Here is an 18,963-nt window from a genome sequence, read left to right as displayed (position 1 = left end):
CCAAAGGTCAAGATGTTAGCTTCTCCCGTGGGAGAACAGGGTTCAAATCCTGACAGTTACATAAATGTTATTGTGCTTGTTTGATAAGGGCAAAATGTGAGTGTTCCTTTTGATGTTGAAGCTGAAGACATGATGAGGGAGTTTGATCTCAGAAAAGGAATACCCTGAAGGATACTCTCATCCTCTCTCATTTCCTCTCTCTCTCATCCTTCTTTTGTTTATCCTGAATCTCTGTGTCTTTTTATCTTACCTGCTGTCCTCACTTACATTTCTCTAATATCTCCTCATTCTTTCTCTTGCCTTTAACTCCTCATCCCCCCCCCCTTCTCTTTCCCACCCCTCCCTCTCTCTGAGGCCCAGTGAGTATAGACTAGAGTAGCACAGTGTGCCAGAGGCAGCAGCAGGCATCTGGGCCTTTTCTGGCAGACAGAGAGAGAGTTGGCAGGATACCCGGTGCCTGCATCCATGCCGCTCTTCCCCCAACACGCACTGGGACTGCGCAATCAAAGACACAAAAAGAGAGAGATGGGGAGGGAGGGGGAGTTGTCCATCTTTCCAACTATCCATCTCTTGCCTTTTTCTACTGCTACTCTGTCATCCATTTCCATCCGTATAGACAGAGGCGAAACACAGTGAATAAAAAGAGAGGGAGGGAGGGAGATGAGCATTTTGTACTGCAACCTGGAGAGGCGGGGAATCAGGGATGAGGGATGGGTGGGGGGTGTAAGGGGAGAGAAGCCCATGCCAGGCAAATCAGCGGGAGGAGACCCCCCAATCTAGTATCTACCTGTTTGTTTGATGCGGCAGAGTGGATCCTCAATCGTTTCATCAAGCTTGGCCTCAGGAACGAAAAACCCTGTCATCCCTTCTTTCCCCCAGAACACCACCGCACTGCGCGAACCTCAATCGTTGATAAATCGTTGCCACCTGCCTCCTTTCTCACAACCCGTCCCACGATAACCAGAACAATCGCTGAGCCCCCAGGAATGAGAGATGGATAGAGAGAGAGCGGAGGAATGTAAGAGAAGAGGAGTGGCAGGTAGTCTAGCAGTTAAAGGGCGTTGGGCCAGTAACCGAAGGACACTGGTTTGAATCCCTGAGCCAACTAGGTGAAAAATCTGCCTGTGCCCTTGAGCAAGGCACTTAACCCCAATTGCTCCTGTAAGTCGCTCTGTATAAGAGTGTCTGCTAAGTGACTAAAATGTCAATGTAAGGTGTGGAACAGTAAGGAGAGACAAGCGTAGAGAAAAAGTGTTTTTGAACAGATGGGAAGGGAACTGAGGGAATCGGTGTGTGCAAAGGAAGTATAGAAGTGAGAGAGAAATAAAAGAAAAGACTAAATGTTGTTGCATTCCTCTGAATTGTTGACAATAGCTGATTTTGTATCAGTTCAAGGTCAACACACTCTCACACACACACACATCAAAACACAGAAAGCCACTGGCACTGAGCATGAAAAAGTTTACTCAGCAAGTGTAAAATAATCGTGACACCCCACAGCTTGTGTGTTCACTCTTCACACTAAATGTTATCAAGGACTCCAACAGATGTTTTGCCTGTTTCCAGCTAGCTGGTGCACCAACACAACTCAATGCAGCCCAATAGGCATCTGCTTGAATTTGGGTTTAAAAAAAAGAACTTGTTTAAATCTCACAAATGATTTTCCCAGATTGGGGTTGCTTTTCTTCATGTTGAGAGTTAGTGAATGTCCATTGTGTCCTGGCTGGTGTAGAGGTAATGCCATGGTCTCCTGCACACAAGTCTATGGTGTCGGCATGCGTTCCAATTCAGCCTATTGTCCTTTGACACGACCTCCCTCTGTCTTTCCCCACTGTTATCCTCTCCAATGATGTACAGTGCCTTGCAATAGTATTAATCCCCTTGGTGGTCTTCCTATTTTGTTGCATTACAACCTGTAATTTAAATACATGAAATCTAAATAAAATCTAATGGACAAACACAAAATATTCAAAGTGAAATGAAAAAAATTACTTGTTTCAAAAAATGTTTTTTTTTTTTTTTGTAATTTTTTTTTTTACTGAAAAGTGGTACGTGCATATGTATTCACCCACTTTACTATGAAGCCTCTAAATAAGATCTGATGCAATCAATTACCTTCAGAAGTCACATAATTAGATTGCACACAGATAGATTTTATTTAACTAAGTGTCACATGATCTCAGTATATACACACATGTTCTGAAAGGCCCCAGAGCCTGCAACACCACTAAGCAAGGGGCACCACCAAGCAACCTGCACCATGAAGACCAAGGAGCTCTCCAAACTGTCATGTACTGTCATGTTGTCTTGTCTCTGTCCTTTCCCTTCACCCTGTCTCCCTCTGCTGGTCGTTGTTATGTTACCTTTTCTCCCCCTCTTTTCCCCAGCTGTGCCCTGTCTCCTCCTAACTACCTCGTCACCCCGTTCCCCACCTGTTCCCTTTTTCCCTCTGATTAGGTCCCTATATCTGTCTCTGTTTCTGCTCCTGTCCTTGTCGGATTCTTGTTTGTTTGTTTGTGTGTCTCATGCCTGAACCAGACTATCATCGTGTGTGCTGCAACCTTGTCCTGTCCTGTCGGAATCTACCTGTCCATCTGAGCCCACGTATGTTCGTCATTAAAGTACTCTGTTTGTTAATTCGCTTTTGGGTCCTCATTCACGCACCTTAACAGAAGAATCCGACCAAGAATGGACCCAGCGACTTCGGATCCTCTCCACTCAGCCGTCGAGATCCAGGGAGCGATGCTAGGCAGACACAAGCAGGAATTGTCTGCTGCTCGACATGCCGTTGAGACCCTGGCCACCCAAGTCTCCAACCTCACAGAACAGGTTCACCATCTCCGCCTCGATCCACCGGCCACTTCCAGGGCTTTCGAATCTCCGGAGCCCAGAATCAATAACCCGCCGTGTTACTCTGGGGAGCCCACTGAATGCCGCTCGTTCCTCACCCAGTGTGATATTGTGTTTTCTCTCCAGCCCAACACTTACTCCAGGAGCACTGCTCGTGTCGCCTACGTCATATCTCTCCTTATTGGACGGGCTCGTGAGTGGGGCACGGCAATCTGGGAGGCAAGGGCTGAGTGTATTAACCAGTATCAAGACTTTAAGGAGGAGATGATACGGGTTTTTGATCGATCTGTTTTTGGGGAGGAGGCTTCCAGGGCCCTGTCTTCCCTATGTCAAGGCAATCGATCCATAACAGACTACTCTATTGAGTTTCGCACTCTTGCTGTCTCCAGTGGCTGGAACGAGCCGGCCTTGCTCGCTCGTCTTCTGGAGGGTTTCCGCGCAGAGGTAAAGGATGAGATTCTCTCCCGGGAGGTTCCTTCCAGCGTGGATTCCTTGATTGAACTCGCTATTCGCATTGAGCGACGGGTTGATCTTCGTCACCGAGCTCGTGGAAAGGAGCTCGCGCTCTCCGTCGCCTCCCTCTCCGCATCACTACCATCTTCCTCTGCCGGCTCGGGTGCTGAGCCCATGCGGCTGGGAGGTATCCGCATCTCGACTAAGGAGAGGGAACGGAGAATCACCAACCGCCTCTGTCTCTATTGCGGTTCCGCTGGTCATTTTGCCACTTCATGTCCAGTAAAAGGCCAGAGCTCGTCAGTAAGCGGAGGGCTACTGGTGAGCGCTACTACTCCTGTCTCTCCTTCAAGATCCTGCACTACCTTGTCGGTCCATCTACGCTGGACCGGTTCGTCAGCTTCCTGCAGTGCCTTAATAGACTCTGGGGCGGAGGGCTGTTTTATGGACGAGACCTGGGCTCGGGAACATGACATTCCTCTCAGACAGTTAAAGGAGCCCACGGCCTTGTTCGCCCTGGATGGTAGTCCTCTCCCCAGGATTCAGCGTGAGACGCTACCTTTAACCCTCACTGTTTCTGGTAATCATAGTGAAACCATTTCTTTTTTAATTTTTCGTTCACCTTTTACACCTGTTGTTTTGGGCCATCCCTGGCTAGTTTGTCATAATCCTTCCATTAATTGGTCTAGTAATTCTATCCTCTCCTGGAACGTCTCTTGTCATGTGAAATGTTTAATGTCTGCTATCCCTCCTGTTTCCTCTGTCTCTTCTTCACAGGAGGAGCCTGGTGATTTGACAGGGGTGCCGGAGGAATATCACGATCTGCGCACGGTGTTCAGTCGGTCCAGGGCCACCTCTCTTCCTCCACACCGGTCGTATGATTGTAGTATTGATCTCCTTCCGGGAACCACCCCCCCCCCGGGGTAGACTATACTCTCTGTCGGCTCCCGAACGTAAGGCTCTCGAAGATTATTTGTCTGTAGCTCTTGACGCCGGTACCATAGTCCCCTCCTCCTCTCCCGCCGGAGCGGGGTTTTTTTTTGTCAAGAAGAAGGACGGGTCTCTGCGCCCCTGCATAGATTATCGAGGGCTGAATGACATAACAGTGAAGAATCGTTATCCGCTTCCTCTTATGTCTTCAGCCTTCGAGATCCTGCAGGGAGCCAGGTTTTTCACTAAGTTGGACCTTCGTAACGCTTACCATCTCGTGCGCATCAGGGAGGGGGACGAGTGGAAGACGGCGTTTAACACTCCGTTAGGGCACTTTGAATACCGGGTTCTTCCTTTCGGCCTCGCTAACGCTCCAGCTGTCTTTCAGGCATTAGTCAATGATGTCCTGAGAGACATGCTGAACATCTTTGTTTTCGTTTACCTTGACGATATCCTGATTTTTTCACCGTCACTCCAGGTTCATGTTCAGCACGTTCGACGTGTCCTCCAGCGCCTTTTAGAGAATTGTCTTTTCGTGAAGGCTGAGAAGTGCACTTTTCATGCCTCCTCCGTCACATTTCTCGGTTCTGTTATTTCCGCTGAAGGCATTAAGATGGATCCCGCTAAGGTCCAAGCTGTCATTGATTGGCCCGTCCCTAAGTCACGCGTCGAGCTGCAGCGCTTTCTCGGCTTCGCGAACTTCTATCGTCGTTTCATCCGTAATTTCGGTCAGGTGGCAGCTCCTCTCACAGCCCTTACTTCTGTCAAGACGTGCTTTAAGTGGTCCGTTTCCGCCCAGGGAGCTTTTGATCTCCTCAAGAATCGTTTTACATCCGCTCCTATCCTTGTTACACCTGACGTCTCTAGACAGTTCGTTGTCGAGGTTGACGCGTCAGAGGTGGGAGTGGGAGCCATCCTTTCTCAGCGCTCCCTCTCTGACGACAAGGTCCACCCATGCGCGTATTTTTCTCATCGCCTGTCGCCGTCGGAACGTAACTATGATGTGGGTAACCGCGAACTGCTCGCCATCCGGTTAGCCCTAGGCGAATGGCGACAGTGGTTGGAGGGGGCGACCGTTCCTTTTGTCGTTTGGACTGACCATAGGAACCTTGAGTACATCCGTTCTGCCAAACGACTTAATGCGCGTCAGGCGCGTTGGGCGCTGTTTTTCGCTCGTTTCGAGTTCGTGATTTCTTATCGTCCGGGCTCTAAGAACACCAAGCCTGATGCTTTGTCTCGTCTCTTCAGTTCTTCAGTAGCCTCCACTGATCCCGAGGGGATTCTCCCTGAGGGGCGTGTTGTCGGGTTGACTGTCTGGGGAATTGAGAGGCAGGTAAAGCAAGCACTCACTCAAACTCCGTCGCCGCGCGCTTGTCCTAGGAACCTTCTTTTCGTTCCCGTTCCTACTCGTCTGGCCGTTCTTCAGTGGGCTCACTCTGCCAAGTTAGCCGGCCACCCTGGCGTTCGGGGTACGCTTGCTTCCATTCGCCAGCGTTTCTGGTGGCCCACCCGGGAGCATGACACGCGTCGTTTCGTGGCTGCTTGTTCGGTCTGCGCGCAGACTAAGTCCGGTAACTCTCCTCCTGCCGGCCGTCTCAGGCCGCTTCCTATTCCCTCTCGACCGTGGTCTCACATCGCCTTAGATTTTGTCACCGGACTGCCTTTGTCAGCGGGGAAGACTGTTATTCTTACGGTTGTCGATAGGTTCTCTAAGGCGGCTCATTTCATTCCCCTTGCTAAGCTTCCTTCTGCTAAAGAGACGGCACAAATCATCATCGAGAATGTTTTCAGAATTCATGGCCTTCCGTCAGACGTCGTTTCGGACAGAGGTCCGCAATTCACGTCTCAATTTTGGAGGGAGTTTTGCCGTTTGATTGGGGCTTCCGTCAGTCTCTCTTCCGGCTTTCACCCCCAGTCTAACGGTCAAGCAGAACGGGCCAATCAGACTATTGGTCGCATCTTACGCAGTCTTTCTTTTCGCAACCCTGCGTCTTGGTCAGAACAGCTCCCCTGGGCAGAATACGCCCACAACTCGCTTCCTTCGTCTGCGACCGGGCTATCTCCTTTTCAGAGTAGCCTCGGGTACCAGCCTCCGTTGTTCTCATCTCAGTTCGCCGAGTCCAGCGTCCCCTCCGCTCAGGCTTTTGTCCAACGTTGCGAGCGCACCTGGAAGAGGGTCAGGTCTGCACTTTGCCGTTATAGGGCGCAGACTGTGAGAGCTGCTAATAAGCGTAGAACGAAGAGCCCTAGATATTGTCGCGGTCAGAGAGTTTGGCTCTCCACTCAGAACCTTCCCCTTAAGACGGCTTCTCGCAAGTTGACCCCGCGGTTCATTGGTCCATTCCGTATCTCTCAGGTCATTAATCCTGTCGCAGTGCGACTTCTTCTTCCGCGATATCTTCGTCGCGTCCACCCGGTCTTCCATGTCTCCTGTGTTAAGCCCGCTCTTCGCGCCCCCGCTCGTCTTCCCCCCCCCCCCCCCCATCCTTGTCGAGGGCGCACCTATCTACAGGGTCCGTAAAATCTTGGACATGCGTCCTCGGGGCCGTGGTCATCAGTACCTAGTTGACTGGGAGGGGTACGGTCCTGAGGAGAGGAGTTGGGTTCCCTCTCGGGACGTGCTGGACCGTGCGCTGATTGATGATTTCCTCCGTTGCCGCCAGGTTTCCTCCTCGAGTGCGCCAGGAGGCGCTCGGTGAGTGGGGGGGTACTGTCATGTACTGTCATGTTGTCTTGTCTCTGTCCTTTCCCTTCACCCTGTCTCCCTCTGCTGGTCGTTGTTATGTTACCTTTTCTCCCCCTCTTTTCCCCAGCTGTGCCCTGTCTCCTCCTAACTACCTCGTCACCCCGTTCCCCACCTGTTCCCTTTTTCCCTCTGATTAGGTCCCTATATCTGTCTCTGTTTCTGCTCCTGTCCTTGTCGGATTCTTGTTTGTTTGTTTGTGTGTCTCATGCCTGAACCAGACTATCATCGTGTGTGCTGCAACCTTGTCCTGTCCTGTCGGAATCTACCTGTCCATCTGAGCCCACGTATGTTCGTCATTAAAGTACTCTGTTTGTTAATTCGCTTTTGGGTCCTCATTCACGCACCTTAACACAAACAGGTAATGGACAAAGTTGTGGAGAAGTACAGATTAAGGTTGAGTTATAAAAAAATCCTGAAACTGAAAGAAAAATGTAATTAAATTAATATGGCACCACAACAAACCTGCCAAGAGAGGGCCGCTCACCAAAACTCACAGACCAGGCAAGGAGGACATTAATTATAGAGGCAACAAAGAGACCAAAGATAACCCCGAAGGAGCTGCAAAGCTCCACAGCGGAGATAAAAAAAAGCCATACACTCCACAGAGCTGGGCTTTACAGAAGAGTGGCCAGAAAAAAGCCATTGCTTAAAGAAGAAAATAAGCAAACACATTTGGTGTTCGCCAAAAGGCATGTGGGAGACTCCCCAAACATATGGAAGAAGGTACTCTGGTCAGATGAGACTAAAATTTATTTTTTGGGCCATCAAGGAAAACGCTATGTCTGGCTCAAGCCCAACACCTCTCATCACCCCGAGAATACCATCCCCGCAGTGAAGCATGGTGGTGGCAGCATCTTGCTGTGGGGATGTTTTTCATCGGCAGGGACTGGAAAACTGGTTAGAATTGAAGGAATGATGGATGGTGCTAAATACAGGGACATTCTTAAGGGAAACCTGTTTCAGTCTTCCAGAGATTTGAGACTGGGACGGAGGTTCACCTTCCAGCAGGACAATGACCCTAAGCCTACTGCTAAAGCAACCCTCGAGTGGTTTAAGAGGAAACATTTAAATGTCTTGGAATGGCCTAGTCAAAGCCCAGACCTCAAACCAATTGAGAAACTGTGGTATGACTTAAAGATTGCTGTACAACAGCAGAACCCTCCAACTTGAAGGAGCTGGAGCAGTTTTGCCTTGAAGAATGGGCAAAAATCCCAGTGGCTAGATGTGCCAAGCTTATAGAGACATACCCCAAGAGATTTGCTGCTATATTTGCTGCAAAAGGTGTCTCCACAAAGTATTGACTTTGGGGGGGGGGGTGTATAGTTATGCACGCTCAAGTTTTCTGTTTTTTGTCTTATTTCTTGTTTTGCATCTTCAAAGTGGTAGGCATGTTGTGTAAATCAAATGATACAAACCCCCCCAAAATATATTTTAATTCTAGGTTGTAAGGCAACAAAATTGGAAAAATGCCAAGGGGGTGAATACTTTTGCAAGCCACTGTACCTTTTAGGAGTTGACCTTTCCTTCTGGTTCTGTCCATTCCAGAGGAGAGAGGAAGAGGCACCTTGGGTCAGAAGCCAGAGAAGGTCAGCCATAGTTTAGAGTTGGCCAAAGTTCCTGTAGGTTTTCACCCAAAAGGTGAAAATCAAGATTCCAGAAGTTCTAACAGAGTTTTATACGCAGCTGTTTGCAGCTGAACTTTCATGCCCTACTGTTCATCTAAAATAAAACAACAGTCAACAGTTCTGATCAGCAGTCCAGAGAGCTGTTATTGATAGATGCCTTGGCAGAGATGAGCTGACACAGGTGAACATCTGAGATGGATGGCCTTATTTGTCTTTTAAGAAAACCGACTTTACCTCCTCCCTTGACTTTACTCTCTGACTCTGTTCGGGTGTGAAGTGCCAACGCCTGCCTCTGCCTCCCCTGCCTCTCCTTCCACTGCGAGCACAAATACCCATACCTTGCTCTAAAATGGAAAATCAATGGTGCTTCTATGGGCAAATCAATACAGACCGATCTGTTGCAATAAGGACGAATCAGCCTTGAGATGGGAGAGGAGATGCATCATGGGATGCGTTTTTAGATTTTACATTAGGCTGAGAGGAACTGACTGTGAGGTCCAGTCATTCCTTTTGATTTCAGTCACTTAGTCTCTTCAGTAAGCTACAGTGCAGGTTTAGTTACTGTATTGGCTCAGCTTGTTCTACCATTAGCGATTATGCTACCATACGGTATGCCTCAGTGTTAGCGATGATGCTACCATACAGTCTGCCTCAGTGTTAGCGATGATGCTACCATACAGTATTGGTCAGTGTTAGTGATTATGTTACCATGAGTGTGCCTCAGTGTTAGCGAGTATGCTACTATGCAGTGTGCCTCAGTGTTAGAGATTATACTATTATACAGTGTGCCTCATTGTTAGCGATTTTGCTACCATACAGTGAGCCTCTGTGTTAGCGATATTGCTGCCATGCAGTGTGCCTCTGTGTTAGCGATGATGCTACCATACAGTGTGCCTCAGTGTTAGCGATGATGCTACCATGCAGTGTGCCTCAGTGTTAGCGATGATGCTACCATACAGTATGATTCCGAATTAGCTGTGTTGTCTTTTCTTCTTTAGTGTTGAACCCTCGTTTGAAATATTCTACTCCATAAAGACACAACAAAACCACGTTCCAAAACAAATTGCAGCTCATCCTTTTTCTGTCTATCGCCAACTCCTACGGGTGCCTGTGTCGCTCCGAATATCGGCACACGTTCCATTAGCATCTCTCGGGCCTTCCTTCCGTCGTCGCAGTTTACACTTTCAGAAATCAAATCCATTTTGCTTGCTGATTTGGGGATTAGAGAGATTTAAATGCTGAGTTGTATCTACTAACTAGCCGTTGAGAATATGTAGCCATTTAGGGTAGTGAGCTCTGAGCTACCAGTAGTGACTGCCCGTCTTCATTGCCCTCAGTATATACTGGCAGAGTGTGTGCTGTACGTGTGTGTGCCTGCGTGCGAGAGAGTGTTTGTCCATGGATATGAATGATTGAGCCAGTTGTGTGTGTGTGTGTGTGTGTGTGTGCGGGGAGGCTGTTAATCAGACTTCCCTGACAACAGATGAATATGGATGTGCCTTGAGAGAGCATCAAATAGTCATTTACACCCTGGCGCTTTACAGTGCCTCGCCACAACCAACCAACCAGAACATCACTCGCAGCTATTATCACAAACACACACAGAAACAGATACCCAAAGGTACGCACTGCACACACACGTTCGTAAATCCACTCGCATGCTTATGCATCCACCGGCTTATACGCATTAACTGGCGTGCAACCCCACAGGAAATCACGAGTGCGGACAGTCAGTCATAAAAATCAACGCGATGATCTGCTCACTCTCCTGGTCTCACTCCCCTTGTATGGTGTTGAGTCAGAGGTGTTCGACACCATCCACTGAACTGATGCTGTGAAGAGACAGAGATATCAGTAGGTAGATGACCTCCTCACCCGTGCCCCGTGCCAAATGGTGAGTTACAATCTACTATGATCATGTATGTGTGTGTGCCTTTGCCTCTGTATTCGTGTGTGTGTGTTTTTGACTACACCTGCTTACACTAACACTATGATTCACGGTGCCGGTAACACTCTCTCCCTCCCTCCACCCCTCTTCCGCCCACTGTGAGCCCATCCCTCAGTCTGGCCCAATGGCCATGAGCCTCCATAGAAACACAACCACAATATCTCCTCCCAAACTCATTTACTACAAATAATGGTGGTGAATCTGTGAGCTAAATCATAGTGAATCAGATCTGTTTGGATAGACTGATGGGGTACCACTGGATCCCTCATAATGTGTGCCCACAGACTCGCTTGTAATGTATTAGTGTGTGTATGTCAATGTGAATGTGTGTTGTGGCTAGCCATTGAAGTCTTTTGAAGTCTGTGTTTAGTGCAGTGGGATTCATTGTATCTTTGTTTATTTTTTCTCTCTACCTTTCTTTCTTCCCCTCTCTCTCTCACGCACTCTATCTCTCTCTCTCTTCACCTCTCACTCTCTCTCTCGCTCCCTCTCTTCCCCTCTCTCTCTCTCCTCTCTCTCTCTCTCTCTCTCTCTCTCTCTCTCTTCCACTCTGTCACTCTTCCCCTCTCTATCATTTTATTACACTCTCCCTCTCTCCTGCTGCTGTAATGTAATATGATGCCCTCCAGGGTCACAGAGCCCAGCGCTTTCATGTCAGACAGGCCGCTTCAAACGGCCGCACTGAGCAGAGCTCTCCTTCTCCTCTTGCACATAGCTTTTCTTCATCTCTCTCTGCCCTTTTGTTCCTGCCCTCCTGCCTAGCTCTCTTTCACTCGTCTTTCTGTCCCTGCTGTCTTTCGCCTCCTCCCGACGCTTTCAATCCTTCTCACTATCTCTCTCTCTGTTTTCCCCCTCTCTCTCTCTCTCTCTCTCTCTCTCTCTGTTTTTCCTCTCTCTCCTCCATGTCTCTCTGTTTTTCCTCTCTCTCCTCCATGTCTCTCTGTTTTTCCCTCTCTCTCCCCCTCTCTCTCTCTCTCTGTTTTCCCCCTCTCTCTCTCTCTCTCTCTCTGTTTTTCCCTCTCTCTCCCCCTCTCTCTCTCTATCTCTCTGTTTTCTCTCTCTCTCTCTCTCTCTCTCTCTCTCTCTCTGTTTTCCCTCTCTCTCTCAGTCTCGTACTCCGCTCACCTTGAACAACTTCATAAGCATCATTCTGAGTGAACAACGCTAAAGCTAAACTCAAACGCATCAATCACTAGAGCTGAACACCTTAACTCCGCTTGTCCCTGTTCAGTGTTATGCATCTAGCATCTCCTCGCTACCCTTGCAACGATAAAAGGACATTAACACACACACACACCCACCCACGCTCTTACACACAGATTCACACACTCAGTGAGAGAGCGTGGTCCCACGGGGACAGCTGGAGGAGGGTGTGTGTGGAGAGCGTGGCAGTACTGTAGTCCGGGGCCGGATGCAGAGAGCCCAGTTGTTCTTGTCACACCGCCACCTCTTCATCAATCATGTCACAGTTAGCGTCGCACAGCGTCAGACCAGTCCCAGGGCGCACACACATAATGATTATTATATACACACACACACACACACAGTACACACACAGTACACACACAGAAGCGAAGCTGTAAACGGCACACCACCGTATTCACAACACCCGCACAAACACACCACTTCTAGCTATTTTGATGACACTTAGGTGTGCACCCCATTTCCCCTGAGCACTTATTATATTACAATGCGTATCTAGTTGTATGAATGAATCCTTTACCTTGGTCGTGATCAGTCCAGCTAGTTGTTATTGAGCTCAAGTGTTTATTACAGGGACAGCAGGAGAAATGAGGGCGTAGCTTGTTCAATATGTTTACTGGGAAAACATGTACGGTGAAACTCCACTCAAAATATCATTATACAACTCCCTCAGCAAGGAAACGGTCTGTGACCAAAACAAATTATGAAAGTGAAGTGAAATTGAGATCAACAGACCAAGCTGGTTCCTTGTTGCATATTTTCAAAATCACTCCCCGTTTCGGTGTCTGGGACCTTAAGTGTCTCAGGTGTTTTGTATACAAGGTTTTGATTGGATTAAAATGAAAGGACCCAGGTGGTGATGCAATACCATCGGCAATGTTCAACAGTGTTGCATGGACACGTACCACCTTCTGCTCAGTCATCCAATCAGTCGCTGACTGTGTGTATGGGTGTGACGTGTTGTGTGCGTGTACCTGCTTGTGTGTGTGTATGAGGGCATATCCAGTATGTGCCATGGAAATAGAGATCTCTGGGCCATGGCCTTTCCCCCACTCTCCCCCTCTTCCTCTCCCCACTCCTTCCCCTGCACAAAGGCCAGCCATCATGTCGTGCATCACCGTATTGCCCCTCACCCCAGCAGGCCCCATACAACATGATTCATCCCCCAAAGAGGTGAGGTGTGACTGGGAGATTATTAATACTGAAGGGCAGAGATGAACCGTCGCCCGCCCTGACTGCCTGACTACCTGCAGAGGAAATGGGAAAATATTGCAAATGTTTATGGGGGGTGTGCGTGTGTGTGGCGTCTCATATTTGTAATGCAGGATGCAGGGCTGGGCCAGCCTGCTGTATAGTCTGGTAATGTCTGAGCATGGATAAACAGCACCTCATTTACTGTGGTGAAAATGTGCTGACTCCAGCAGTATGATACGGTGTGTTTGTGTGGCGGTGTGTGTGTTTATGTGCAGGGGGGATTGTGAGTGTGTCTTGGTGGGGGGGGGGGGTGTTTGTGTGTGGGAGGGGGATGGGGACAGGAAGGAGGGGAGTTCATGTGTGAATTTATGTGCCCATGCACACAGTTTTGAGTTGACAATCCATATGTGTGTGTGCTTATTTTGTCGTTGACATAGTGCGAGTTTTGAGTGCAGCAAGTTGTAAACTCCCATCTGGCAGACGCGAGTGCACTTTAGGCAAATGTGTGTGTGCGCTGTTTGAGTCTGTACGTGTATGTGTGTTCATCAAGTGTGTGTGATTGTGTGTGTGTGTGTGTGTGTGTGTGTGTGTGTACCTGTGTGACGACAGGGCCATCTCATTGTCTCCCTCTCTCCACTGAGTTATTTGGCCCTGTGACACCTCCGCTCCAAATCAATAACTCCATCTCTGCCTGGTCATGTCTGCCATTGAACCGTGCGTTAAACTGACATTGAAAACTATATCAAAGGGTGCATTTGACGCTTTCAATTCACTTTTGAAAATATTATTTTCTCCAATAGGCCTTTTGAATGTAATTGCTGGCAAAGCAGTTTTCTACTTTCAATGGAAGATGTCAAGGTGCAAGTCATGTGGTTAGCTAATAGATATGTGTACCAGTAAGGACAACTTTAGTATCGTTTTATGATGGGGTTAACAAGCTAAGACCACATTTGAAAGGGGAAGCTAACCTCCGAAATGCGTTTCCACATCTCTAAAGCTGTGTGCCACTGGTAAGGAGGAAGAGTGTGACAAACGACAATCAGAATGATCGGGGGAAGTGCCCAACAGTCTCACAGAGGAGAAGGGGACAGATCAGCGTGACGAACTCTTACACAACTGCCTCAGCAAGTGAGGCAGTGTGGTTGTTCTTGTCAGAATGTCCCTATGTAGGATTCTTTTTGTTATGATTACTCAGTCCCACGCACATCCCATTGAAGCTTTCACAAACGCTACTTCTCCCCTCTTTATCAGAATAGTAACTTATCTTTACCAAAGAGAGTCTTGCTCTGCCACCTCTGATTACCCTCCTGACACTAATCAGTCAGCGCGACACTACGACACTACTACACCCTCACACAGGAAGTGGCCCTTTAAACCTTGACACTACTCCTGATGCAACTCCAGGTAATGGAAGATAGAGCTGGAGGTGTGGGCTGCATTCAAAATGTCACGCTATTCCCTATAGTGCACTACTTTTCACCAGGTCCCATAGGGCTTTGGTCAAAAGTAGTGCACTATATATGGAATAGGGTGCCACTCGTGGTGAGAGCCTCTATGTGAGGTGTAGTGTGACAGAGAACAGAGAGGACTACTTCCTGTATCCTGTTACTGAAGGAAATGTGTTTTCACACAATGGAGTGAATGGAGGTGAGTCTTGGCCAGCTGAGAGATTCAGATCCGCTCTGCATTCAGACATAACAGCAGCGATTCCACTCACATGTCGTTCACTCCTTGTTCTCTCACGCTGTCCATTGTACAGAGATAATGTGACGGGACAGCAGTGGAGAAGGTGTACATTTTTAAGTTCCTAGACGTACACATCACGGAAAAATGAGGGGGAAAAATACAGAAAATCACATTGTAGGATTTTTTATTAATTTATTTGCAAATTATGGTGGAAAATAAGTATTTGGTCAATAACAAAAGTTTATCTCAATACTTTGTTATATACCCTTTATTGGCAATGACAGAGGTCAAACGTTTTCTGTAAGTCTTCACAAGGTTTTCACACACTGTTTCTGGTATTTTGGCCTATTCCTCCATGCAGATCTCCTCTAGAGCAGTGATATTTTGGGGCTGTTGCTGGGCAACACGGACTTTCAACTCCCTCCAAATATTTTCTATGGGGTTGAGATCTGGAGACTGGCTAGGCCACTCCAGGACCTTGAAATGCTTCTTACGAAGCCACTCCTTCGTTGCCCGGGCGGTGTGTTTGGGATCATTGTCATGCTGAAAGACCCAGCCACGTTTCATCTTCAATGCTGATGGAAGGTGGTTTTCACTCAAAATCTCACGATACATGGCCCCATTCATTCTTTCCTTTACACGGATCAGTCGTCCTGGTCCCTTTGCAGAAAAACAGCCCCAAAGCATGATGTTTCCACCCCCATGCTTCACAGTAGGTATGGTGTTCTTTGAATGCAACTCAGCATTCTTTGTCCTCCAAACACGACGAGTTGAATTTTTACCAAAATGTTATATTTTGGTTTCATCTGACCATATGCCATTCTCCCAATCTTCTTCTGGATCATCCAAATGCTCTCTAGCAAACTTCAGACGGGACTGGACATGTACTGGCTTAAGCAGGGGGACACGTCTGGCACTGCAGGATTTGAGTCCCTGGCGGCGTAGTGTGTTACTGATGGTAGGCTTTGTTACTTTGGTCCCAGCTCTCTGCAGGTCATTCACTAGATCCCCCTGTGTGGTTCTGGGATATTTGCTCACTGTTCTTGTGATCATTTTGACCCCACGGGGTGAGCTCTTGCGTGGAGCCCCAGATCGAGGGAGATTATCAGTGGTCTTGTATGTCTTCCATTTCCTAATAATTCCTCCCACAGTTGATTTCTTCAAACCAAGCTGCTTACCTATTGCAAATTCAGTCTTCCCAGCCTGGTGCAGGTCTACAATTTTGATTCTGGTGTCCTTTGACAGTTCTTTGGTCTTGGCCATAGTGTAGTTTGGAGTGTGACTGTTTGAGGTTGTGGACAGGTGTCTTTTATACTCATAACAACTTCAAACAGGTGCCATTAATACAGGTAACGAGTGGAGGACAGAGGAGCCTCTTAAAGAAGAAGTTACAGGTCTGTGAGAGCCAGAAATCTTGCTTGTTTGTAGGTGACCAAATACTTATTTTCCACCATAATTTGCAAATAAATTCATTCAAAATCCTACAATGTGATTTTCTGGATTTTTTTTCTCATTTTGTCTGTCATAGTTGAAGTGTACCTATGATGAAAATTACAGGCCTCTCTCATCTTTTTAAGTGGGAGAACTTGCACAATTGGTGGCTGACTAAATACTTTTTTGCCCCACTGTATATATTCGATTCCTTTATTTAGATTTGTGTGTATTAGGTAGTTATTGGGGAATTGTTAGATATTGCTGCACTGTCTGAAGTAGAAGCACAAGCATTTTACTACACTCGCATTAAACATCTGATAACCATGTGTATGTGACCAATAAAATTTGATTTGATTTGACACTGTGTGTGTGTCTGACACTGTGTGTGTGTTATACATTAGTCAATCCCCATTGAACCCTCCTTCAGCACCAGCCGAACAAGCACATCCCTTTCTCATCACTGACCATGTCTAATTCTAATAGTTTGTGTACCCTTTAGCATGAGTTATAATAGCTAATATGCCTTCTAGTACTCAGGTACCACTTCTTCCACTGATCTGAGTGCTGCTTCTCCCCTCAGGAAACACAGCAAGGTCTCCTCTCCGTCTGTCTACCGCTGACCTGGGGTCAGCTTTCTGTGATGTCTCCTCTCTGTCTCCCATTATAGGTCTATTATCTATAATGCTCTGTCTGTTATCACCTGGTCAGCACATTGACCCCTTACAGTGTCTGATTGTAATGGACAGCAACCCTGATCCCATTCATTTCCCCTTTCTCCTTTTCCATCTTTCTCCTTCTTCATCTCTTTCCCTCCCTTCCTCCCTCACTCTCTCTTCTCTCTCTATCTCTCTCCAGTTTAATGGAAATGTCTTCTCGGGCAATATCAGTGCAAATTGCATATTAGGTCACTGTAAGCCCTGGCGGATACTATTGAAGGTTATGATAGCTGGTATACCAGGCCAGCTCCTGATACTATTGAAGGTTATCATAGCTGGTATACCAGGCCAGCTCCTGATACTATTGAAGGTTATGATAGCTGGTATACCAGGTCAGCTCCTGATACTATTGAAGGTTATAATAGCTGGTATACCAGGCCAGCTCCTGGTACTATTGAAGGTTATGATAGCTGGTATACCAGGCCAGCTCCTGATACTATTGAAGGTTATGATAGCTGGTATACCAGGTCAGCTCCTGATATTTTTGCTAATGTCTGAAGAGACTTTGGAAATACTTTACTATTTGGGGATGTTGTCTGTTGTAGAATGTGTCGTGTTATGCAAAGCTGACATACCAATCTCAACTCTTTCTCTCTCCTCAGTGCTGGGAAGTGGACACATCATGAAATGCAAAACACAACAGTGATGCCTAACAAGAAGATAGCCGAAGAGCCTTCAACGTGCCTGTTAGTGTGTGAATGTGTTTTTGTGTGTGAGAGAGTGAGTGGGTGCATGAGAGAGATTTACATGAGATTTACAGTGTTTTTATGCATTCTCTTTATATCTACAGTATAGTCTATGGGTATTTTTAAGAATAGAAGAATATATTTATATACTGTACTCATGTTTTGGGCTCTTTTTATACAGAGATGCTTTTTATCCTGTAAATAAATCCCAACTGAGCCCTGAATGTATTCATACTACTTTTTATTAACATTTTGGGGGTCAGAGCCAAAGATGTACAGAATTCAGCTGACTTTTCCCCATGTTAGCAAGCTGAGTTGTACCGTAGTTGTACAGTGAGAGGAGTGATGCAAACACTGACTTTTCCCAATTGATTTACAGTATCTGTGGCTCTGTGTGGTTGAGGTGAGAGGGGTTGTTGTAAGTCATTATAGACTTAGGAGTGACTCACACACTTCTTACATCACATCTCTGTGTGTGTGTGTGTGTGTGTATGTGCCTGCATTTCTTCCTGTGTGTGTGTGTGTGTGTGTGTGTGTGTGTGTGTGTGTGTGTGTGTGTGTGTGTGTGTGTGTGTGTGTGTGTGTGTGTATGTGTGTGTGTGTGTGTGTGTGTGTGTGTGTGTGTAATGGCGGTGCGGTGCCTGGCTGGGCACAAGGATCGGAGCGGAAGGGCAGAGGGGGGTTGACGCTGCAGGGTTCAGGGACAGGATTAGAGCCTACCACTGGGGGCAGTATTGATCAGCATGGGGTTTCAGAACCATCCGGCCTCAAAGGAACTCAGGATTGAACTGTACACATCGAGACCCATTGATATACACACACACACACGTCAGAGGGCTGCAGCCCCAGGAGTAGGCCACGGGCCAGGTTGAGGAGGAGGGGAACAGACTGTGTGTGTGGGTGTGGTAAGTGTTTATTTTTGTAGTTTGTAGAGGGGGTCATGTGTACATCCGGGTGTCTATTTTTGTTGGTGCTGAGTGTGCGTTTTAGAAGGCGTTGAGTCGGCATATTATGCTTGTCTGTTTCAGATTCCCATAGATGCATTAGGCCTAAACATATAAAGATGAGGCCGTAAACTGACATTAGAATGATTTGTTCCAAGACAGCCTCCACGTGTAGCCATTATTCGTTCACCCTTACATTTAGAACAAGATATAAGCGTGCATTACGTTTTTTGTTTGTTTTGGTATTTAGTATTTTATTAGGATCCCCAATTAGCCGCTGCTACTCTTTTTGGGGTCCAAACCGTAAACAAAACGTAACCAATAAAATACATAATATACATAACAATACATAACAATACATCATAATACACAATATACATAACAATACATAATGCCACTCATAATATACATAACAATACACAATATACATGACAATACACAATATATAAAACAATACACAATATACATAACAATGTGTGATATACATAATAATACACAACATACATACCAATACATGATCATACACAATATAGATAACAATACATACT

At 47.0% G+C, this 18,963-nt stretch overlaps 1 protein-coding gene across 5 annotated transcripts in view; it reads left to right on the top strand.

Moving 5' to 3' along the window:
- The window catches only part of LOC110485939 (endonuclease V), a 55,301-nt gene extending 37,606 nt beyond the window's left edge, over positions 1-17,695 (top strand). For 3 of the 5 annotated variants that reach the window (XM_021557191.2, XM_021557190.2, XM_021557187.2), the window contains one exon: positions 17,388-17,692. In XM_021557191.2, coding sequence (XP_021412866.1) covers positions 17,388-17,411 — 24 coding nt within the window. In that variant the 3' untranslated portion in view covers positions 17,412-17,692. Of the gene's footprint in view, positions 1-17,387 lie in introns of all 5 variants that reach the window. The other 2 variants (XM_021557188.2, XM_021557186.2) reach the window with 1 other exon arrangement.
- Positions 17,696-18,963: the final 1,268 nt, after the last annotated feature.

This window comes from Oncorhynchus mykiss, chromosome 13, assembly GCF_013265735.2.
Source record: "Oncorhynchus mykiss isolate Arlee chromosome 13, USDA_OmykA_1.1, whole genome shotgun sequence".
In the NCBI taxonomy this organism is placed as follows: Eukaryota; Metazoa; Chordata; class Actinopteri; order Salmoniformes; family Salmonidae; genus Oncorhynchus; species Oncorhynchus mykiss.
Note: the sequence above shows the minus strand (reverse complement) of the source record. Positions and strands in the feature narration are given on the sequence as shown.